Source organism: Oryctolagus cuniculus, chromosome 16 (assembly GCF_964237555.1).
Source record: "Oryctolagus cuniculus chromosome 16, mOryCun1.1, whole genome shotgun sequence".
Classification (NCBI taxonomy): Eukaryota; Metazoa; Chordata; class Mammalia; order Lagomorpha; family Leporidae; genus Oryctolagus; species Oryctolagus cuniculus.
In genome coordinates, this window is record NC_091447.1 from 30,034,845 (window position 1) to 30,059,085 (window position 24,241).

Sequence of the window (24,241 nt, forward strand, 5' to 3'; positions counted from 1 at the left end):
CCAAGTCCTTAGGTCCCTGCACCTGCGTGGAGAGACTTGGAGGAAACTCCAGGCTCTGGCTTCAGATCGGCACAGCTTTAGCTGTTGCGGCCACTTGGGGAGTGAACCAGTAGATGGAAGACTTTCTGTCACTCTTGCTCTCTGCCTCTGTGTAATTCTGCCTTTTAAATAAATAAATAAATAAAGCAAGCAAGCAAGCTTAAAAGATGTAAAGAGAAGCACTGGAAGGGAAACGTCACCAGGAATAGCATTATAACAGTAATATAAAGTAAGAGAACAAAATGAAATCAAGTTAAGTCAATCAGCCCAAGAAAGGCAGAACACTTCACAAGTAGGTTAGTAAGGAAAGTGTCTGAAGAAAAAAGCTGCTTCCATGTCCATCTCAGACATGGCCATAGAACAATGGAGATTCTTAAGATAGCAGAAGCAGCACCAAGCGCTAATGAAAACGTTTACTGCAGAGCATGATGTGTATATGATTTCAAACAATGATCACCATTTCATCTCTTTCTTCAATCCTAGTGTAAGTTTTTTCCCCTTTATTTCTCTCCCTCTTTTTTTCTAATCATAGTTAGCTGTTTTCTTTCTACCACTGCATACTGAGTATGATGGAATCAGTGAAATGTGTGATTTAGCATGAGGAGCTGTATCATATTCAGATGTGGAAAGAAAAATACACTGGGCTGGCATTGTGGCACAACAGATTAAGTTGCTGCTTGTGATGCTGGCATCAAATATCAGAGAGCCAGTTCAAGTTCCTGCTGCTCTGCTTCTGATTCAGCTTCCTGCTAACATGCCTATGAAGGTTCTGGAAGACTGCTCAAGTGCTCTGTCAGCTATGTGGAAAACCACGATGGAAATCTGGGCTCCTGGCTCTGGTCAGTCCTCACCATTGTGGCCATCGGGGAGAATCAGTGGACGGAGAATCTCTCTTTCTCTGTATCTCTCCTTCTGTCACTTTGCCTTTCAAAAAGATAATCTTAAAAAAATACTGATCGTCCAGAGGCTTTTGAATTTTATTCTGAAAGAATGAGACTGAGTTGTCTTCCTAAGAAGATGTTTGGTCATATCTATTAGTTATATTTAATCAGGTGTGACTATTTTTAAATGTGTATGGGTACTAAATGCAATGCAGAATCCTAGATTGGATCCTGGAACAGAAGAGTCATTATTGGAAAAATTTATAAAATATGAAATATAATCTACAGTTTAGTATGTTTAGTATTCAGTTTTAACAAATATACTATGGATATATGATACTAATGCTTGTGAAAGCTGTGGAAAAGCTATATGGAAATTCTCCATGCTATCTTTGAAAATTTTCTGTTGATCTAACAGTCAAAATATAAAGTAAAACTACAAAAAGCTAGTGTAGGCACAGTAAGAAGCCTGTATATAGCTTCTTACTTCTTGCATTGCCAGGGGATGAACATACATTTCCCTTTTATCAACAATATCTAAATACTAAGGCAAGAAATTTAAAGGAGAAAAGATTTATTGAGCTCACAGTTGAGGCTCAAGTCCAAGATGAAGCAGCCTTATTGGTTTGGCTTCTGTGAGGGTGGAAGATATCAGTGGTAGAACACAAATGGATCACATGGCAAGCCAAGAAGCAGAATCCACCTCCTGAAGTTTCCACACGTCATTCCAATTGATCTATGAGATTTAAGCTTTGAACAAATGGGTCTTTAGAGCTATTCAACAAACCATAGCAGCAAGTGACCCAGGCATGACCGACTGAGCTTCAGCACATCCTCTTGGTCAGATTCATTACACACTGCACTCAATCAGAGCCACACACAATTCCAGGGCTCTTGTGAAACTATTAAGAAGCCAGAGTCTCTACTTTCCAATGGGTTTGCTAAAGGAGTTCAGTATTGATGTCATCATGAACCAAGAGTCTGCTAGAAAATGAGACCACAGAGGGCTGGCTTTGTGGTGTAGCGGGTAAAGCTGCCACCTGCAGTGCTGGCATCCCATATGGGCACTGGTTCGAGTCCTGGCTCCCTGCTATGGCCTGGGAAAGCAGTAGAATATGGCCCAGGGCCAGCGCCGTGGCTCACTTTGTTAATCCTCTGCCTGCGGCGCTGGCATCCCATATGGGCACTGAGTTCTAGTCCCAGTTGCTCCTCTTCCAGTCCAGCTCTCTGCTGTGGTCCAGGAAGGCAGTGGAGGATGGCCCAAGTGCTTGGGCGCCTGCACCTGCATGGGAGACCAGGAGGAAGCACCTGGCTCCTGACTTCAGATCGGCACAGCTCTGGCCAGTGCAGCCAGTTGGGGAGTGAACCAGTGGATGGAAGACTTATCTCTCTCTCTTTGCCTCTCCTTCTCTTTCTGTGTAACTCTTTCTAATAAATACATCCTTTTAAAAAAGAAAAAAAATGGGATCACAACTGGAAAGAGCAGAACAGACAACAAAAGAGAACAATGACAAGAACAGACAATGTTATTTAAGTTTCTGTATCCTGCTGGGCCCTGGACTTATTAAATATGTTTGTTGTATAAAGCAATTTAAGTTGGTTTTTCTGAACCTTACAACTTAAAAGAATTCAGACTATTATAAATATCACTAACTATAATGAGGTAATGTAAAACTCTTATCTGATAACATTTACATATGTTAGGTATATAGAATCTTTAGGAAGGTCTGATATGCTAACTTGTAGGGTTACATTTTCACATTCTGCTGGGCATATTTCTGAATTGTTTGAATTTTTCATTAGGAACACATATTATTTCTATCATTAAGAATGGCAAACATTAATGGAACAAAAGCTCTTTTTGGAAGGGTCTATGATAAAGAGTAAAATGTTTGATAAACCAGAAACAGTTGAAGTTTTACTTAAATTTGCCCTGTTCAGTTAGTCAGTTGACTCCATCAATTCAAATCAAAATTTTTTGTTTTCTTTAATGTCAAGTATCTGAAAGTGAGAAACACTTTGCTCATGACTGCATTCAGAATTTTTAAAGAAAGACTGAAAGGCATAACAATGTACCTTGACATAAAATTCTAGCAATGTGAAAACTGTATTTATTTCCCTAGTTCTGAAATATTTGTCCAACACATTTTCTAGGGTTATTAAAGTGATTACAAGATAAAAATGATTACAGCAAAATGATACCATTTGAGATTGCAATCTGTCACTGTTTTAAATTCAGGATAAATATATAATTGACTGTCATTATTTTAGCCTCCAAATAATTTGGATTTTGATCCTATTTCTTTAGTGAGTCATAAGTTTCAAAAGCCAAATTAGTGATCTATCAGTAGTTGAGTAATCTCTATGTGGCTAAGACATTCATTGATACTGTAAGGTAACTTAATGAAAATTGGCCTATATTTAACAAATTTAGCCTCATAGGACATTCCTGATTTGCTTTTTTCCACTCTTCATCCTCCATTACAAAGTAAAACTGAAGGATTTCTTGGTAAGTTAAACTTTTACTTTTTATATCTACATGTATTGTGTGATGTACTTAACCAGCCAGAGTTTAAGGCATGCAACAAAATTCACTGTTAGAAGAAGAAATTTAATACATTTATATTCTTAAAAAAATTCCATTGGAAAGACTGAAGGAGCAGCATCTACGGTGGGCCTCTTGGATACTCCTAAACAAATTGAAGGGTCCACTAAGGATGTTACTCACTGAGGCCAGGCTAGATTTGGAGAAAACACTAAGTAGTAGTAGTAGCAGCAGCAGCACTTACACAACCTAAAGCTGCATTCAGGAAAGGAATTAGTTCAGGTTGACAATACCTAGAAAGTTGCCAAATGAACACTGGAATCTTCTCAGGAAAACTACACTCTTCCTAATAAGTACTGATGACTGGAAGTCATACTGAAGATGACTTCTACCTCATTTCTGCTTCCCAAATCTTAGGCAAGTGTATTTAATTAGAAAAATTGAATTCATATTCAGAACTGTGGGTACAAGGGAGATAGAGCAGTAAAAAAACAAACAAACAAACACAAAAAAAAAACACAAAGAATATACCCCAAGCCCTCATCTTTCTAACCTTTCTAAATAGTAGGGTGAATTGGAAGTTGAGGGCTGATCTAAGAACTATAATATACTTTTCAATTTAATTTGGGTTGAAAGACTTTTATAAATGCATATTTAAAAGCATACAGATAATTCAGGGGTAGGCACACACATTTAACAGATTATATGTAAGAGAATAACAAGACAAAGAAAAAACAGAGAAGGAACTGAAATTTCACTTCCAGATAAGTTTTAGGAGTTAAACCTTTAACCTTCTTATGCCTGGAATAATTCATTTCCATCTTCACAATCACTGTACTAACATATGATCATCTCTGATCCTATTTACCAACTGGTCTTTGGGTATCTAGTCAATTCTCTATTTAGTTTTCTACACTGAAGCCATAATATTTTGTTTTTAATTAAGACTATCTTGCTGAGCAGCTCCAGTTTATGAAAAAATGAGTGCAGTGATTTCCCATTTCTTACATTAATGTATTTGTTATAACTGATGAGCCACTATTGATGTATTAACAGAATTCACTGATCATATTAGGGTTCACTATGTTAAAAAAATCTGTGGGTTTGAGGAATAGGTTTACATAATCACGTATATCTAACATTACAGTATTATATGAAATAATTTCACTGTCCTAAAAATTTTGTGCTAAACATACTCATCCCTCCTTTCACTCACCCATTTTTCCAAATTACTGGCAATCAGTTGTCTTTTTAATGTATTCATGGTTTTTCTACCTTTTCCAGAATTTCATACAGTTAGATTGATACAAGATCCAGCCTTTTCAGATTGTTTTCTTTTACTTTGTAATATTTACTTTAGGCTATGACTTTTCATGTTTGACAGCTCATTTCTCTTTATTGGTGAATCATATCCTATCATCTGGACATACTATAGTTTGTTTGCCCATAAGTTTGAGGTGATAGATATGCTAATTCCCATCATCCAATCACTACATAGTATACAGGTATTTAAATGTTACAATGTGATTTTGATTTGACTGCAGTGAGTCTTTAAGTTGGGAAGAACTAACATTTACAATATTGGGTTTTCCTCTTCATGCACATAATATACCTCATTTAGATCTTTGATTTTTCATTTTGTACTTCGCATATAGATCCTATACACACTGTTAGATTTATACACAACCACTTTCCCCCCTTTGGTGCTAAAGTGATATTGGGTTTACAATTTCCAATTCCATTCTTGCCAGTAATGTAAGAAAGCAATTGGCTTTTGCATATTAACCTTATATCCTGCAGTCAGTCATTTCATCTGCAAACAGTTTTATTTTTCCTTCCCACTCCATACACACTATTTCCTTTTCTAGTTTTATTGCATCATCTAGCACTTCCAGTATTATACTGAATAGCAGTGAGAGGACATCATGGCTTGTTCCTGATAATAGAAACAAATATGTCTAAACATTAAACAAGATGGTAGCTGAAGATTTATTTGTTAAGGAGGTTCCCTCCTGTTCATAGTTTGGTCAGTTTAAATCATGAAGTCTTAGACTGTTAAATGCTTTTTCTGCATCTACTGATAGGATGATTTTTTCCTTTAGCCTGTTGATATGATCACATTGATTGATTTTGAATGTTGAATCAGCTTTGTACACCAACAATATTACCACTTTTTTATGGTGGATATAATTTTTTAAATATCGCCAGATTTTATTCAGGATGAGAGATATTGGTGTGTAATTTTCATTTCTTGTAACATCTTTGATTTGGTTTTGGATGATGCTGGCATTTTAAAATGAATTGCATCAAAATAAATTTTTTGTTGTGAAATCTTTCAAAGGAGAGCAAATTCATGTATACCCCATAGCCAAAGGAAGATACAACAGTGATTTACTTAACCCATTGCATTATCATTCAGATGATTCCATCACTATTATTTTCTTTCTGTATTTTATAATGTTTATATAGCTCCTAATATTACATCAAAGGTATTTTTTTCTCCCTCAATCTTTGTCTAGTTTATCCAGAGAAACAACTTTTGCTTCAGACATCCTCTATAGTTTGTCTTGTCTTAATGACTTATTCTTGTACTTTTTGAGGAGAGGTATAATTTTTAAGGACATTTTGGCTGGAAAATGATTTATCAACTAATTCTTTGCAATTTGCAGTCTGTGATTAAGAGAACTTATAAAACATTTCTCATTTACCATGTATGCCTGATATATACTATACACACATATATTATCTATCTTGTGTACTGGTTCTCTGTATCCTATCCTTTTTTTTTTTTCCCCTTTTTTTGATAGGTAGAGATGTAGACTGAGAGACAGACAGAGAGAAAGGTCTTCTTTCCATTGGTTCACTCCCCAAATGCCCGCTACGGACAGCACTGCGCCGATGTGAAGCCAGGAACCAGGTGTTTCTTCCTGTTCTCCTGTACGGGTGTAGAGGCCCAAGCACTTGGGCCATCTTCCACTGCCCTCCCGGGCCACAGCAGAGAGCTGGACTGGAAGAGGAGCAACCAGGACTAGAACCCGGTGCCCATATGGGATGCCGACACAGCAGGCGGAGGATTAACCAAGTGAGCCATTGCGCCAGCCCCATCTATATCCTATCCTTAAAAATTCTGTATTTGCTTGATATGTTTTTGAGTGAGATGTACTAAAATCTCCACTATGATCGTACATTTGAATCTTACCTAAACTCTGATGTATTTTTCTCAAACCAGCAAATAGATCTCATTTCGATAATCTAATCTGCTCTTTAAAAAGGAAAATTTACATTTACTGTAATTTCTGAAATATTTGAATTTGCTATAATTTCAATTTTTTTTCCCATTTGTTTCTGACTTCCCTTGGGTTCACACATTACTACATTTCCTTTTCCTCACCATCTGTTCATTTGAGAGCTTTACAAATTTTGGTTATAGAGTTTCTTAAGGAATTGTAAAAACGAAATACCCTTTTATATACTTTCAAATCTAAATAAAAACTTTTATCATTTTGTAAATTCTGTGATTTTGATACTTTAATATAAATTCATTTTATTATTTTAGTGTATCTAGCAGAATCTAAATATCACAGCAAGTTAATACCCACCCTACTCCTTAAAACAGGAACAAGTTTTTTAGTAGTAGGAAATTTGCAGTTTTTCTATTCCCAACTTAGATATTGATTACACCTGTCCATGTAACTTAATCTCAATGTAATAACATGTAATGCTTGAAAGTCTTTACTGATACCCTATCATGACCTGTTCCTCAAAAAATACATTAAAATCATAGTTATTCAAATAAAAAAATGTGTAAACAGTCTGTTTCCAATCACTAAATTTCCAAGTGTTGCAGAACACTGTCAGGGTTATCATTACTATTCAAGTGATGAAAATATTAATTTTAACAACTATGTTAAATTCAGACAATACCAGTTTTATTACTATTCTTAAAGTTCAGATATACTTGCTAAGAAAACTCATTCATGAATATAAATAAAAAGGGGTAGAAAAAGCTCATTATAATGATGCCATTCAATTATTTACAAGTTATATGGAATTAAAACCCACTTGCATTAAGAATCTGTTGTCCGGTCAGCTCACTTAGCTCACTTGGCTAATCCTCCGCCTGCGGTGCCAGCACCCTGGGTTCTAGTCCTGGTTGGGCCGCTGGGTACTAGTCCTGGTTGCTCCTCTTCCAGTCCAGCTCTCTGCTGTGGCCTGGGAAGGCAGTGGAAGATGGCCCGAGTGCTTGGGCCCTGCACCTGCATGGGAGACCAGGAGGAAGCACCTGGCTCCTGGCTGCGGCGACCATTTTGGGGGTGAACCAACGGAAAAAAGGAAGACCTTTCTCCTTTCTCTGTCTCTCTAACTCTGCCTGTCAAAAAAAAAAAAAAAAAAAAAAAAAAAAAAGAATCTGTTGTCCAAGTTATACTCCTATTTAATCCCTTAGGAAGTTAACAAAAGGCTTTGCCAAGACTTATATATAATCCTTTCCCTTAAGAGTCATCATGCTTAAAAATTACACAAAACTAAGTAAAACCACCCTAAAATTGGAAATTGCAGAGTTCTTTAATTATAGGTAGATATTTTATAAACAATTGATTTCTGGTTCCTTAATAATCAGAATACAAATATTTGAGATGGTAGAATAAACCTTAATTAAGGAAAGATGACTTCCTAGTTAAATGTTTTATAATCTAGGCTACATTTTGAAGACATTTACTATCATACCCATTCATAGGTTCTGATTTTAAGAGCGTGATTTGTGAAATTTCATCAAACACACAAAGTAACATCTCTGAAACTGAGATGCATTTTATAAGTTAGCTCAGGTTTTATGCAAGGTATGTCTTATTTACAGTAAGACCCACAAAATATTTGTTAATTTTAGCCCAAGTACATGGTAGAAATGAAAAAAAGCAGACAAACTGTTAAGTAACGATAGGACTTGGGTCATGGTAAAATAAATAATATGGATTTCTAGCATCTAACTAGCAAAAGTTAATGAGAATGTTCCTCCTAGGAAATCTGAAACATGTTCAAGAAAATACAAAACCATGAACTTACCTCTAAAACATGTTAACTTGAAGATATAATGTTAGTATATCAGAAATAAACATGGAAATTTTAACTTCTTCCTCTTTGAAATCATGCAAATTATGCTACTGAGACAGGGACAGGAGAGTGATATTCATCAACTCTTTATCATTATTGAGAAGAGCAGAAATACAGAAAGCTTGCTTCATAGCAATCTCACCCAAACCAATTAGGCTTTTATACCAATCTTGAATATTCTAATTCCTAAGATAGATCAAACAAAACTTTGGTACCCTTCCTTTCATGTTGCATTTGTGCTTTTTGCTTTCCTTTCACATAATTCACCCACAGGAGAAACCAAACAGTCTTTTCAACAGTCAGGAAATAAACAAAAAAAGGGCAAGGCTACTAAAATAGTCATCTCCCTATGAGACAATAGATCTGAATTCTGGACATTTCCGCAGAGGCCAATATAATTCATTTCTAACACATTTCACTCACAAAGAAAATATATTAACTTCCACCATACTCCTTACTTAGGGAAGTCAGAAAGATCTGCTGAGGTTCAAAGGGAGGACATAACATATAGATGGAGTAGTGGCAAGGTTCTTGCAAGAGTATATGAAACCTAAAATACTTTCGGACACATTTTTGGAAAACTTGTCATATGTTTCTCCTATACAATGGGAGAAGGGTGATTACAAAATGGCAGATGGGAAAAGGAGAAATGGTATGATCTCTTGATCATTGACATGTTCTTAGGTAGATTTGTTTCAACAGTTTATTATGAGAACTGAAGATCTGAATTTGGATTCCCTTAAAGCTAGCTATGCCTGTTTATTCCTTGGAAAGGTGAAACCTCCCAGGAAAATGCACACTCTATCTGAAAACTCTGCTACAGATTATACTTCAATTCTTTAATCATCAGAAGATGGATACTTAATCATAAATTTTCCCCACAAGTTGTTTAGCATATCGATGGAGGAAAAAAAAAAAACCCCACCAAAGCCAATTACTTTGCATTTTAAAGGATTATCAATTCCTTTCACTCAACTAAACAAAAGTAGAGTAACAACATAATCAAATCAATTAACAGAAAGAAAAGGCAGGGAATAGTTCCTATTTGCAAATTTATTTTCAAAGAGTACTAGATGGCTGGGGCTGGGCCTGGGCCTGGGCTGGAACTGGGTGTCAGGAATGCCATCTAGGACTCCTATGAGGGTGGCAGGCTTCACTTGCTTGAGCTATCACTGTTGATTCCCAGGGTCCACCTTAGCAGGAAGCTGGAGCCAGGAGCAAAGCCAGTTATCTAACCTCGGTATTCTGACATGGATGTTAACATCTTACCTGCTATGCTAAACTCCTGTGACAAGAAAGAAGTCCTACCTTTATTTCATATTATAAAGTACAATAATTTTGAAATAAAACATACAAACCACTAGGAGCTATAATTTGAATGTCTCAAATATATACCTTGGCACTAAACCCTTCTAAATTACTCATCTGCCAATACCAAAATGATCTTCAAAAGGTTTAATAATTATTTCCAAGTGCCGTTTCCTAAAGATAGTATTTTTTACCTATAAAGTTCAATGAAAGGTACATCAGAAATTATCCTACTTGCTCTAATTTTCATCATACATCATGGTTGCAACACATCTGGAAAGACAAGATGTTAGGAAATAGGGACTTTTTCTTTAAAATAGTGGGGAAAAATTACTATATCTCTTTCATATACAGGAAGTAGGCCAAACAATATAGTAGTTAAAATTCATCTAATATTTAAGTACCTACCATTTCGCAGGCACTATCCTAAAAACTGAAGACATAGGGGTAAACGAGACAAAATAATAACTATCACTTACTGAGTACTTACTATGTGCCAGGTACTATAAACCCATTTAAACCTCAAACCTAACACCTCTATGACACAGGTACTATTAATTTTCTTATTTTACATATGAGAAAACTGAGGCATAAAGTACACAGGTCCAACGAGAACTTGGCAGAAATACAGTTTTAAAAGTCTTGGCTCATACTGACTTTTATTCATCTAAAAATACTTCCAGTCTTACCTTCTTTGCCTCTGAAAGACCTTACAAACAAATCAGAATTGGATATGGCTCATTTTTAGATGTTCCTTTTTGGGAATATGGAAACAAAACTTCAACTAGCTCTATCTTTGCATCTAAAGAGCTAACACAGAAGACTTGATTTTGTTTCAATAGATGGGGAAAATTTCCTTTGTATGTTTTATCTCCATTACTGTAGGTACACTTACACAGCAACCTCTCTTTTGGATACCTACTTCTCTACTCCAGGTAGGTACTGTGGGGGTTAAAGATCAAAGAACCCTATCTCATTATAGGAGTGAGTTTGATTCAAACAAGGAAGGTCTCACTTCCTTGGTCATAGCTATTTGGCTTAAGAACACAGAAACATGATCTAAAGCATGGTCAATTTGTTTTCTTGGGGAATAATGGAGTTGAAAGATATTCTTTATTCAATGAAGTCATTTGAGAAGGTTGGTTGCCATCTCCTCTGGCTTGAGGAGAAAATGACTTCACCATGTTGAGAATATGCTATGGGGCACAAAAGCTTAGACAACATTTTGATCTAGATATGCATAGTCTATGTTTGCCTTTTTCAGTTAAGTGAATATAAACTTAAGCTTAAGTAGGTTTTGGTGACTTCAAAATCAAGTTTCAATGCATTTTTACAAAAGCATTCCATAAAATAGGTGTGTAGGACAATGTTACAATGAATATGTAAAGAACTGCTATTCTCTTCCTCTTTATCTGTGATCAAATATAGAACTGTCTATAGATCAAAAGATGGTTTATCTACTTCATTTTCAAGATAGTTTACAAAACATTAACCTACAAAGTCTAGGTGGTTACAAAGCATTACTTAATAATTCACTTTTTTTTAATCACAAAACCACAATACAGTTAGAAATACAAAATATTTTATTTTGAAACACTGGAAAAACATTAAAAGACAAATGTCCATTATTTAACCAGGAATATTAAGTCTATGGAAACTGTAAATCTTCTAAAATGTGGTAGATACTTCCAGAGAGCTAAATTCTGAAAATTAGCCTGTCTTCTGCTCTAATACCAATAATGCTTGATATGATGCAAAATATCAAGAAGGCTCTATAGTTATTCAAAGTCATCATCATTGGGTTCAACTTAATTACACAAGTAAAAGTTTTGTCCAAGATGTTCCTGACACTTGAAGCTTCCAGATGAATTTCACAAATATTAACAAAAGTATCTTCCTTTTTTGCCTGTGAATGTTTGAGTATTGCTGTACTGATGGCTTATATCCACTACAGATACTGGTTCTAGGCCAGCCCAAGGGTCTTCAAGCATTGAAGGCTTGAAATAATTTTCCAAGTCATTAGACATTCTTTTTTCTCTACCACGCCCTGATCCAAATGGTGTAGATGTCCTTGGAGAACCCTTTAGGAAAAAAATCATCAGTTAAAAAAAAAAACATTTAGCAGAAATAACTGGTGCTTTTCCCTTTAGTGAAAGGCTAGTGGGGAACACATTCTGACTTGAAACCAAATATGTTCAACTGCAAAGTACATATTTCCTTCAATCCAGTGTTTTTAAAAAGTATTTTAAGTCAATTTAATAATCTCAATGCCCATTATCATTTCAAATACTTTCAAGTTTCTAATTTAGCAACTCTGCAAGTATTAAATACAAGAGGTGATGAAATCAAGCACAAGGATTATGGGATACATTAACTGTATTCAATCTTTCCTTGAAATTTCCATTTTTTTTCCTTAAAAAAACTTAATTTTAAACCCCTATAGCTTTAAAGTCTCCTGAATCTTTCATGAAAAAATATTTTAAAATATTTCTTAAAATTTATTTTCATTCAATTTGAAAGGCAGAGAGAGACAGAGACAGAGGGAGAAATAATAAGATTGAATCATCCACTGATTAACGTCCCAGATGCCTACAGCAGGGCTGAGCCCAGCTTAAGTCAAAAGACAGGGACTCAGGTTTTCCCACGTTGAGTAGTAGGGGCCCAAGTACTGGAATCATCACTGCTGTGTTTCAGGGCCGGTATTAACAGGAAGCTGGATGGATGATGCACCACGTGGCTACTGAATTGCTCTGCCAAAGGCCTGCCCCATGAAAATTTTCTATATTCTTAGCTCCAGGCTCAAAGAGACAGGGTTGGGTCAGCAGACATAAAGTTGGAAAACACCAAGTGGACACAAATTGCATATGAGGAAATCCTGGACCCATCTTTTCTTGTACACAGATGGAAAACTTCCACTACCACCGATTTTCCCTTGAGAGAGAACTTGGAACAGAAGCCAGAATAATAGCTTGAAAAATATATAAATAAATAAATACAGGTAGAAAAGAAAAAAGAAAAGGGGGCTGCTGCAGGAAGATGGCAGCAATCTGAAACTAGGAGAGACTGTATCCTAGGTATCCACTTTTCATTTTTTTTACTGAGCACAGGAGACTAGACTAATTCAGTGAGATAAACTGGTAAGGGCCTCAGACAGGGAGAGGAAACGGAAAATTAGGACAACCTGTGTCTCCGAGTGGCAGTGAACTGGTTAAATACAACAGGACGTACGATTCTGCCACATTTTAGGATAATCTTAAGACAACAACTTTAAGCCTCAGTTTACTCATCTGAAAAATAGGGTAAACAATAGTATCACCTCATAGAGGAGTAAAGAAAAATAGCTCACGTAAAGGGATTAGCAGTACCACGCCTGCCATACAGCAAGAGCTCGGCAAACGCTGGCTATTATTACCTGGGGGTGGGTCTGCTGCTGCCCTGGGGAGTAGCCGAATTGCTGCTGGGACCCCGCGGGGGACTTGGAGTAGGAGCCAGGGTAGCCGCCAGGAGACGGAGACCCGAACCGGCCCCCCGAGAAGCTGCCGCCGTGTCGCGGAGAGTGGCCGCTCCCGTAAGGCCTAGATCGGGGCCCGTACGGCGGCGTGTGGTGCGGGCTCCCGTACCCGTCCCGAGGGGAGGGCGGCCGCGGTCCGCCACCGCCCGGAGTACCCCGGAAGCTGCTCCCGCTACCCCAACTTCCGACACCCGGGCCGGGATAAGGAGGAGTCGGGGGTCGAAAATTCTGTCTGTTCATATCGCGCTGAAGCCGAGCACCTCGCTGCCGCGCTTTCCCACCGGAACTGCACCAGTCGACCCTCCTCTGAGAACTGGTCGTCCTTCACCAAAACAGTTCGCCTGTCGGCAGCGCGCTGCAACACATTGGTTCCGGCATCGAAAGGTTCCGCAAGGGACTGGCGTCCTAAATAAGTCACTGAGTTAAGTGGAGATTGAGTGGACTTAAGTGAAGGCGAGAGGAAGAAAAAAGATAAAGGAAGGGCCAATAACCTACCCCTTTCCTTTAGGCTGTTCAGTCCGGCGGTTCTTGGTCGGACTGACAAGCGAGCCCACACCACCAGGGTGGCAACCCGAGGCGGGGCAAGCTCGGCCCCGCCCCGTACCGCTCCGAGTGGGGCGGGATCGGAGGAGCCCGCGTGCGCCCCCAGTGGCGGCAGAAGACGCCGCGCCGGGTTCTCTCACACCGGGCAGACGCTGTCTGAGAGGAGCGCGATGCTGGCGAAGCTGGCAAGGGTGGTGGTTCTGCCGAGAACCCGCCTCCTGTCCGGCCGGGGCGGCGGGAGGGGGCTGTGGACCGGCCGCCCGCAGTCAGGTACACTCCGACTCTCGGTCCGGGCGGCGACAGGGACCCCTGCCCCAGCTTCCCTCTTGGGGCATCCTGACAGAGCCCGCGCTTTCGTGATGTTGCCCCGAAGCCCACAGTTTGGCTTTTCTCGCCTCCCGGTGCCCTGGCTCTGTGGCCCCGCGGCCAGACTCGCCCGGCTTTCTGGCCGCCTGGTGGTCGCTCTGCCCGGCGCCCGCGGCCCAGGCCAGGCTCGTCCGAGCTAGTCCGGCCCCAACGCGGGTACCCTTGGCGCGCGCCTCTGCACTCTGCCAAGTTGGCATTAACTTTAAACCTGGGCACCCAGCTGCATTTCAGAAAGGACTTCAGCCTGCTGCTTGGAATGACTTAGGGGAGAAGTTGTGCTAACAAAAACTGAACTTTACCCCTTTCAGTTCTTGTTCAGTGGAAGAGGGTTAAGGAGGGGGTTAGGAACAGAGGCACCGATTTATTTAAAATAGCAAAATATGGCCAAAATTCTTGATATATTGTTTTGTAAATTTTTAAGAAAAGTGTGACAATTCAAGAATGATATCTCCTGTTTAATAAAAGACGTCGTAGTACCAGGCACCTGTCCCTGAATTATATTTATAGGATGAAATTTAGATTTACTGGTTTTCTAGAATTTTCTCTACCTTCTCAGAATTTGGGAATGATAGTCTACCATGAATCTGGAAATCAGCTTGTAGGATACAGAATCCTAAAGACCTGTAGGACTCATTAAATCATAGCCTACCGGGAAGTCCAGACCTGTGGTTTTCCTTAAGTCTGCACCCTCCTGCAGCTGCCTCTGCTCCCTGTGTGCTGTAAACGAGTTCTGTGATATGCTCAGCTGAAGAGTGTTGGCATCTTCTCAGCTTCCGTTCTCCTTGATGAATGGAAACACACACAGGTTTTTTGATTGGTTTATTCTGGGAGAATTAAGTTTGCCACAGTTCTTTTCTACTGTGGATTCGACTTGCAATGTCAAAGCAGAGTAATCCCATCAAGACTTGGTGATGCAGTTAAGGAGTAAAGACACCAGCCTGTCCGCTTTATTGTATAGTTCTGCCCCAGTCAAAAATTGGAATATTGTCTTTGATGTTTAGCTTAATGTCTGGCAATTGGGTACTCGGATATTTATTGAATGAGTTAAAGGGTCACATATGTCATATACAGTAATACAAAATTTATGGAAAATGGACTTAAAAGTTTGTTTTTGTCCAATTTTTAAAAAATCCATGCATTCAACGAGTCATCAGAAAGTTCACAAAAAATGTATACTATGAAAAACCTGTGCGTGGATTTCAAAATTTTTTCTGTATGAAAATATGCTTATCTTTTAATTCCATTTTCAACCAACTGTTGGAAATGTCCTAATGGGCAGTGATTCTCACCTTTTGTTTCCTTCAACCAATCTACTTTGGAGAGGAGGTAGAGAAGTGAGGATGACAGGGACAAAATTACCTTTGTTCATTTTTGTAACTGTCCAAAACATGCAAAATATTGGATCATAGTGTGCTCAGTGAGGTGCTGTAAATTGTCTTCCTTGGCTTACACTTCAGAATGCTTTTCCTTGTGGTATATAGCTGTCTAATATGCATAGGAACTTGCATTAGCAAAGGGACAGGGGAAGGAATACAGTGGAAAATTTTTGACAGGTTGTTTCTGTGTGTCAGTGATGAAGGGTGAATTCTTAATAATTATATGAAAATCCATATTTGTTTTTTTTAAATATTTATTTATTCAAAAGATAGAGCTACAGAGAGAGGTAGAGACAGAGAGAGATGTCTTCCATCCACTGGTTCACTCCCCAGATGGCTGCAATGGCCGGAGCTGAGCTGATCTGAAGCCAGGAGCCAGGAGCTTCTTCTGGGTCTCTCACGTGGGTACAGGGTCCCAAGGACTTGGGCCATCCTCTACTGCTATCCCAGGCCATACTAGAGAGCTGGATCGGAAGAGGAGCAACTGGGACTAGAACTGGTGCCTACATGGGATGCCAGCGCTTCTGTGCCACAGTACTGGCCCCACTCCAGATTTGTTTTACTTCTGAAACCAGGTCACTTTCCTTTCTTCTTTCAATTAAAAAAATATTATTTATTTTGAAACAGGGACAAAAACAGACATAGAGAGCTCGAATCTGATTCAGTTCTCAAATACCCACAATATTCCAGGCTGGCCCAAGGCTGAAGCCAGCAACACAATTCAGACTCCCCTGTGGGTGGTAGGAACCCAGTTACTTGAGCCATCACTGCCATCTCTCAGTCTGCACTAGCAGGAAGCTGTACTCAGGAACTGGAGCCTGGAATCAAATGCTGGCACTACGATCTGGGATTTGGGCATCTTAACTACTAGGTTAAATACATGCTCCCACTTTCTTTTTTAATGATGAGAAATTGACCAAGAGAAGTTAAATGACTGAAGTTCACATAGCAAGTGGAAATTGGATCAGAATTTCCTGAATCCTAGGCAATTTTTTCCCCTAAGAAATATGAATTGGCTATCAGTTCATCCTTTAAAATTACAATAGATAGGTAAATATATTCAAAGTAGTGCTGTGTAGCTCATTTTAGATTCAAAGATATTTATGTATGACCTTAAATATTTGAATTTTATAAAATGTACCAAGGATCTTCCCAGACTCTAGCCTGGGAATTGCATTTTGGCTGCCTGAACTGGTGGACTTAAGATCACTAAACATCTGTTTGTTTTGAATTTTTTTTTTTGTATGATGGTGATTACAGGGGAAGAGAGATGAGGGGAATGGAAGGACTCACCCCCCCCCCCAGTTACTTAATTAGAAAGGCAGAGAGACAGAGACACAGAGAGAGGGGGGAGAGAGAGAGAGAGAGAGAGAGAGAGATCTTCCATCTGCTAGTTCATTCCTCAAATGCCCACAACAGCGAAATCTAGGCTAGGTTGAAGCCAGGAGCCAGGAACTCAATCAGGTATCTCACTAAGGTGACAGAGACTCAAGTATTTGAGCTATTGCTGCCTCTCAGGGTATGCAGTAGCAGGAAGCTGGAATTTCAATTGGAAGTGGAGCTGGCACTCAAATCCAGGCAGTGTGATATGAAATGTGGGCATCCCCCACAGGCTGATAATGACTGTACCACTGCCTGCCCATTTCCCATGAGCTTTTGAAGGTGTCCTCATGGGCAGTGATTCTCACCCTTTTTTTTTTATTATTATTTGACAGATAGAGTTAGACGGTGAGAGAGAGAGAGAAAGAGAGAACGGTCTTCATTCCCTTGGTTCACCCCCCTAATGGCTGCTACGGATGCTCTGCACCGATCTGAAGCCAGGAACCAGGTGCTTCCTCCTGGTCTCCCATGCGGGTGCAGGGGCCCAAGCACTTTGGCTATCCTCCACTGCTTTCCCGGGCCACAGTAGAGAGCTGGACTGGAAGAGGAGCAACCGGGACTAGAATCCGGTGCCCATATGGGATGCCGGCGCCGCAGGCAGAGGATTAACCAAGTGAGACACGGCACTGGCCCCGGTTCTCACCTTTTATTATCATCAAACCAATCTACCTAAGGGCAGAAAAGTGAAGAACTAGGGTGATGGATTTTTGTAATAGGTATGGTTTTGTTAGAAAGCACTGTTTAGGGAGGACCAGCATTAGAAGACAGGATCCTTAGTAAGGCAGTTCTTAAATGCAAAGACATTATGATTGGCAAGGTGCTGTCTTTAAGTAGCATTGCATACCAGGGTGTCAGCAGACAGAACATCAAGAAACTTCTTGAATACCTGTGAGTTACATGGGAAGCCCCAGAAATAACTAATTTTGTGATGGTGGCATGTTTCAGAAGTTCTATATATTTTTTTTGAAGATTTGTTTTTTATTTATTTGAAAGACTGAGTTACAGAGAGAAGTAGAGACAGAGAGAGAGGCCTTCCATCTGCTGGTTCGCTCCCCAGATGGCTGCAATGGTCGGCTACGCCGATCCGAAGCCAGGAGCCAGGAGCTTCTTCTAGGTCTCCTACGTGCATTCAGGGGTCCAAGGACTTGGGCCATCTTCTGCTGCTTTCTCAGGCCATAACAGAGAGCTGGATCAGAAGAGGAGCATCTGGAACTAGAACCAGCGCCCATATAGGATGCAGGTGCTTCAGGCCTGGGCTTTAATCTGCTGTGCCACACCGCCAAGCATACCAACCCAAAGAAACCTAAGTATAAATGTAAATGGAACTTTATCTATTTCTATAAGGCTAAGAATCTTTACTTATTTAGGTTATCTATGATGTTTTTGGTATTTGTTTTTTCAGTGGATTTCAATGTTATTGTTTTTGTTTTATTGTAGAGCCTTACCTTCAAAGAGTCATACTTGGAAGCCTAATATAAAAGAGCAGATTTGGGATCTTAGAGCCTTAATCCCTCTGTACCCTTACTTTAACTACCTTTTCCCTCTACCACCAACAAGGCTCCTAAGTCTACTTAAAGAAATTCCAGGGCTCTACAGAAATAATTTGAAAGCTACTATTTTAGGTAGGTGTCAGGTACTATCCAGTGTTGCAGATATCACATTGGTAACATTTGGTGATTTAGGAAGCAAATATTTTCATGTTTCTGCATTGTCAGGGCTTTCTAAATTAAAAACAAAACCAACCTTAGAACTTGGGTTAAAGGACAAGCAGTGGAAGTTAAAATATGACTGAATAGATAGAGAACTTCAAGGAGGTGAATGTTTATATTTAAAGGAATATAAAACACAAAGCCTGGAGATATTTCCAAGACTGTAAGTCCAGAGAAGTGTATCTTTCCCCTGGACATATTTATTTACTTTCCAAAGTAATATTTTCATTGAAAAAGCAAGAATTTGGGGCTGCATTGTGATCTAGTGGGTAAAGCTGCTGCCTGTGATGCTGGCTTCCCACATTAGCACTGTTTTGAGTCCCAGTTGCTGTGCTTCTGATCCAAGGCTCTGCTAATGGCCTAGGAAAAACAGCAGAAGATGGCCCAAGTGGTTGTGCCCTTGCCACCCATGTGGGACACCCAGAAGAAGCTCCTAGCTCCTGTCTTTGGTCTGGCCTAGTGCTGGCTGGCCATTGCGGCTATATGGGGAGTGAGCCAGTAGATGGAAGGGCTGTCTGTATCTGTCTCTCCCTCCGTCTCTGTAACTCTAACTTTCAAATAAATAAATAATAAATGTTAAAAAGTGCAAGAAATAGAAGGAGACTGTTTTGAAGAGACTCACAGTCAACTTCCACTACTTCATTAAAGTTTGATCTTTTTATTTCTAAGTATGCAATGTAGTCAAGCACAGGTGAAATATTTTTTATGTCCTTTTCTTTGTGAAGATGTCTGACCCATGGGCCACATAAGGCCTGTGAAATAATTTAGTCTGACCCTGAGAAGGCAACCACAGATGGGACTCTACATAGCAGGCTAATTTTTAACTTGATAGTTTTTTATGGTCAGAGGATGTTGTTATAGAAATCCATTTTGTCCTTGTCTGAAAAAAAGGTTCCCCACCCCTTTTGTAGGCTAGTACTAGTATTCCTCTGTTGTAGATTAATATTCACCCAGGTATATCATAGTTACTAATACATTAACTCATATTTTAAAAATTTTCACCAAAAATAATAAAAATGTGACAGGTTACTTCTATGGGAAGAAAAATATGAAAATTTAAATATTGCTTTCCAGATACACAGTCTAAAATTTGTTTTAAGATGAATAAAAAAATTTGTATCATTAGACTCTGCATCTTTGTATTATCCCAATTATAAAAATGATACACACTGTCTGATTTGAATATGTCCTCCAAAAACTCATGTTGAAATTTCATTGCCTTTGTAATGGATTAGGAATGGGGACTTTGCCCGGCGTCGCGGCTCAATAGGCTAATCCTAACCCGGCACACCGGGTTCTAGTCCCGGTCGGGGAACCGGATTCTGTCCCAGTTGCCTCTCTTCCAGGCCAGCTCTCTGCTGTGGCCAGGGAGTGCAGTGGAGGATGGCCCAAGTGCTTGGGCCCTGCACCTCATGGGAGACCAGGATAAGCACCCGGCTCCTGGCTTCAGATCAGCGCGGTGCGCCGGCCGCAGCGCGCCAGCCGTGGCGGCCATTGGAGGGTGAACCAACGGTAAAAGGAAGACCTTTCTCTCTGTCTCTCTCTCTCACTGTCCACTCTGCCTGTCAAAAAAAAAAAAAAAAAAAAAAAAAAAAAAGGAATGGGGACTTTTAAGTGGCGTTTTGGTCATGAGTGCTTTGCCCTCAGGCTGGTTTAAGGCCATTATTGCATCAGTAGATTAATTATATCAAGAGTGGGTTACAATAAAAGCAAATTCCTTGGCTTTCTCTTGCTTTGATCTTCCAGCACTTTCATTTTGCACCATGGGACAATGCAACATGAAGGCCCTGGCTATATATATATATATATATATATATATATATATATATATATATGCTGGCACCATATACTTGTACTTCCCAGCCTCCAGAACAATGAGAAACAATTTTCTTTTTTCTTAATAAATTCTCCAGTTTGTTGTGTCTTGTCATAGTACCAGAAAATGAACTAAGAACACTTTTTGTAGAAAATGTGAAATGTGTAGGAGAATAAAAACTGAGAAAAAATGCTGATCTTTTATCCAAGAAGCACCTACTTAATGTTTAGATGGGAAAAAGAAACCTCAGATAGTTTATTTTTTTAAAAGATTTATTTATTTATTTGAAAGTCAGAGTTCCACAGAGAGAGAAGGAGAGGCAGAGAGAGAGGTCTTCCATCCGCTGGTTCACTCCCCAATTGGCTGCCAACGACTGGAGCTGCACAGATCCGAAGCCAGGAGCCAGGAACCAGGAGCTTCTTCCAGGTCTCCCACACGGGTGCAGGGACCCAAGGACTTGGGCTGTCTTCTACTGCTTTCCCAGGCCATAGTAGAGAGCTGGATCAGAAGTGGAGCAGCCAGGACTAGAACTGGTGCCCATTGTGGGATGCCAGTGCTTCAGGCTAGGGCATTAACCAGCTGCACCACAGCACCCGCCCCCCTCAGATAGTTTAAAATAAAAGTTTTTTAATGGGAAAATCAACTGTAAATGAATTTTTATGTAATTTGAGAGTAGGAAAACATTATTCCTGTACAGAAAAAGAGTTAATGTGACAAGCCTCAGGCTGCTGTTGTTGGACCATTTTTTTTTTTTTTTAAAGATTTATTTATTTGAAAGTTAGAGCTACAGAAACTGAGAGGGAGAGGCAGAGATCTTCCGTCACTGATTCATTCCTCATACGGCCACAACAGCTGAGGCTGGGCCAGGATGAACCCAGGAGCCAGGAGCTTCCTCTAAGTCTCCCACGTGGGTGGCAGGGGCCCAATGGGCCATCTTTGGCTGCTTTTCCCATGCCATTAGCTGGGAGCTCTGGTTGTTAAGGCTACTTAGGGAGTGAACTAGCAGATGGAAGATCTCTCTCTCTCTCTCTCTCTCTCTCTCTCTGTTTCTCTCACTCTGCCACCCTTTCTGTCAAATAAGTACATCTTAAGAAATATGAATAGCCCTCCATAAAAAGCGTTAGTTCTGAGGCTCTAATAAAAACCTTGGATTCTGAGTCTCTGAAAGTGTTCCCTGGGGAGAAGCATTGCAATGTTTTTTGTTGCTGTTGAAAGAAGCATGCTTGGTGTGGTCTTCCATGACAGGGACAGAACATATGAAGCCTGTTTGTGGAGAGTTCTAGTCTCTGCCTTTATCTTTCCTTTTGCTAATCCCGTCATGTATCATTTTGCGGCAATGGAACCTTAGCTGTGAATACAATCAGATGCTCAGTCTTGTTACTCCTAACAAATCACTAAGTATGGGTGGTCTTGGGAAACCTTGAAGCAATACTAAAGGCAGAAACTAAGAAATTATTTTTTAAAAATGAAATTCTGACTGGTGCTGTGGCACAGCAGGTTAAAGCCCTGGCCTGAAGTGCCAGCATCTAATATAGGCACCAGTTCTAGTCCCAGCTACTTCTCTTCCAATCCAGCTCTCTCCCTTGGTCTGGGAAAGCAGTAGAAGATGACCCCTGGGCCCCTGCATCCATGTGGGAAACCGGCAGAAGCTCCTGGCTCCCAACTTCGGATCGGCTCAGCTCTGGCCATTGTGGCCATTTGGAGAGTGAACCAGTGGATGGAAGACTTCTCTCTCTCTGTCTCTACTTCTCTCTGTAACTTTGTTTTTCAAATAAATAAAAATAAATCTTTAAAAAAAATGAAATTCTGAAGCAAGTTAAAAAAATCAGAGTTGATAGGGGAATGTTATTTTTACTGAGAAAAAAGTTATAAAAAATCCATATAAGTCAGTAAGAAAAATGTAAATATTCCTGTAGAAATATAGGCTATCAAGAATGTATGAAAAGATATTAAAATTTTCTTTCAATTGCAAATTAAAGATGATGTCATGTAAATTTCTGTCAGATTTGCAAAAGGAAATTAAAAAAAAACCCATAGAACCAAGATATTAGCTTCAGGATTATCAAAATGATATAAAACACTGGTTTCATACACTACTGGTATAAGTATTCATATTTTAAAAAAGATTTATTTATTTATTGAAAGGCAAAGTAACAGAGTGAGAGAGAGGGACACATACACACACACACAGATATCTTCTATCTACTGGTTCATTTCTCAAAGGGATGCAAACAGCCAGGGCCAAGTGAAGCCAAAGCCCGAAGCCATGATCTCCATCCTGATCTCCCACAAGGGTGGCAGGGTTCAAGAACTTGGGCCATCTTCTGTTGGTTTTCCAGGCTCATTAACAGGAAGCTGGGTCAGAAGTAGGGCAGCTGGGACTCCAGCCAGTACTCTGATGTGGGATGCTGGCATAGAAAGGTGCAACTTAGGTCTCTGTCACAACGCTGACTGCCCTAAATTTAATATATGTGGTGGATGATTTGATGTTATAGATGAAAGATTTTGAAGAGTTTCAAGAGGTGACTCTCCCTGGAAACAAGCTACTCACTTCCCTTTCCCATCCTCTAACACTCTAAAAGCCTTAACAAACATTCTTTTTAATGATTTTTTAAAAATTTATTTGAAAGGCAGAGTGACAGGGAGGGAGACACACACACACACATACACACAGATCTTTCACCTGTTCACCTACTGGTTTACTCCCGAAACAGCCATGGCTGCCCAAGGAGCCAGGAACTCTCTCTGAGTCTCCCAGGTGGGTGGCAGGAACCTGGAGTGTTATCTTGCTGCCTCCCAGGCACATTAGACGAGGGTGGCTTGAAGTGGAGTTAGCACTTCATTTCAACTTCATTCCATTCCTTGGATATGTATGCAGGCTTCCCAAATGGCAATTTAACTGACTTTGCCACAATGCTTGCGCTCTTAACGGCTAATTTTTTAATTTATTACTTTGTGAGAAGTCCTGGGAGGATTGTGTAGCCCTTAACCCAGAAAGCATCTTTAATTTCTCCTTAGATGCTTCTTGCTCTTCAGAGTTACCTATTGGAAACTTGGTAAAAAAGTGTTCTTTGTCACATGCATATCTATCCCCATGTTTCTTCTAAGTTGCCCTTTCTCCACCGTGTGTTCCTCTTTTTTAAGTATCCTCAGTGTTCTGTGAAATAGGGCTTAGGATTTTATCTTTTTTTTTTTAATGTCAAAAGGCCCTTGTTGCATTTCGTACTGTGCCTTTTCTTTTTTGCTTTAATAAGTATAGTTCCCCACAAGTATCTTTGAAACAGTTTCATCAACATAGAGTAGGCACTATTTTACCAATTATCTCCTGGAAGGGTTGTTTTTTCTAATTTGCATGAAGATCTCCCCTTTGGTCAGTCTTCTGCCAGAGGAGAACGACATCACCAACAATGAGAAGCTTTAAGGGACCTCTTGGGGATGTGAACAGTCTTATAGTCAGTCGTTTTAACCTATCGTTTTCTTTCTTTCTTTCTTTCTTTTTAATTAATTTATTTATTGGAAAGGCAGAGTTACACACAGAGAGAAGGAGAGCCAGAGGGAGAAAGGTCTTCCATCCACTGGTTCACTCCCCAATTGGCTGCAACGGCCAAAGCTGAGCTGATCTGAAGCCAGGAGCCAAGAATTTCCTCTGGGTCTCCCA

General features: G+C 39.7%; 2 protein-coding genes across 5 annotated transcripts in view; one reads left to right on the forward strand and one right to left on the reverse strand.

Annotated features, from left to right (window-relative positions):
- Positions 1–11,447: 11,447 nt before the first annotated feature.
- Positions 11,448–14,007, reverse strand: MPLKIP (M-phase specific PLK1 interacting protein). Of its 2 annotated transcripts, none has more exons than XM_008261671.4 (3): positions 13,889–14,007; positions 13,295–13,798; positions 11,448–11,963 (listed from the first exon to the last, which is right to left on the reverse strand). In XM_008261671.4, the coding sequence occupies exons 2-3, from the start codon at positions 13,631–13,633 to the stop codon at positions 11,763–11,765; spliced, it is 540 nt and encodes a 179-aa protein (XP_008259893.1). In that variant the 5' UTR covers positions 13,634–13,798; positions 13,889–14,007; the 3' UTR covers positions 11,448–11,762. The 2 variants fall into 2 exon arrangements, with proteins under 2 accessions (XP_008259893.1, XP_008259891.1); XM_008261669.4 differs by having other exon boundaries at positions 13,295–13,810; positions 13,889–14,000.
- Positions 13,972–24,241, forward strand: part of SUGCT (succinyl-CoA:glutarate-CoA transferase) — an 825,030-nt gene continuing 814,760 nt past the window's right edge. For 2 of the 3 annotated variants that reach the window (XM_017344447.3, XM_051853314.2), the window contains exon 1: positions 13,972–14,206. In XM_017344447.3, coding sequence (XP_017199936.2) covers positions 14,107–14,206 — 100 coding nt within the window. In that variant the 5' untranslated portion in view covers positions 13,972–14,106. The remainder of the gene's footprint in view (positions 14,207–24,241) is intronic. The other variant, XM_008261668.4, reaches the window with a different exon arrangement.

Excerpts from the sequence above, each read along its gene's own strand:
- MPLKIP (XM_008261671.4), bottom strand. The coding sequence starts at position 13,633 with ATGAACAGACAGAATTTTCGACCCCCGACTCCTCCTTATCCCGGCCCG. Across the intron at positions 11,964-13,294 it reads AGCAGCAGACCCACCCCCAG|GGTTCTCCAAGGACATCTAC; the intron begins GTAATAATAGCC and ends TTTTTCCTAAAG.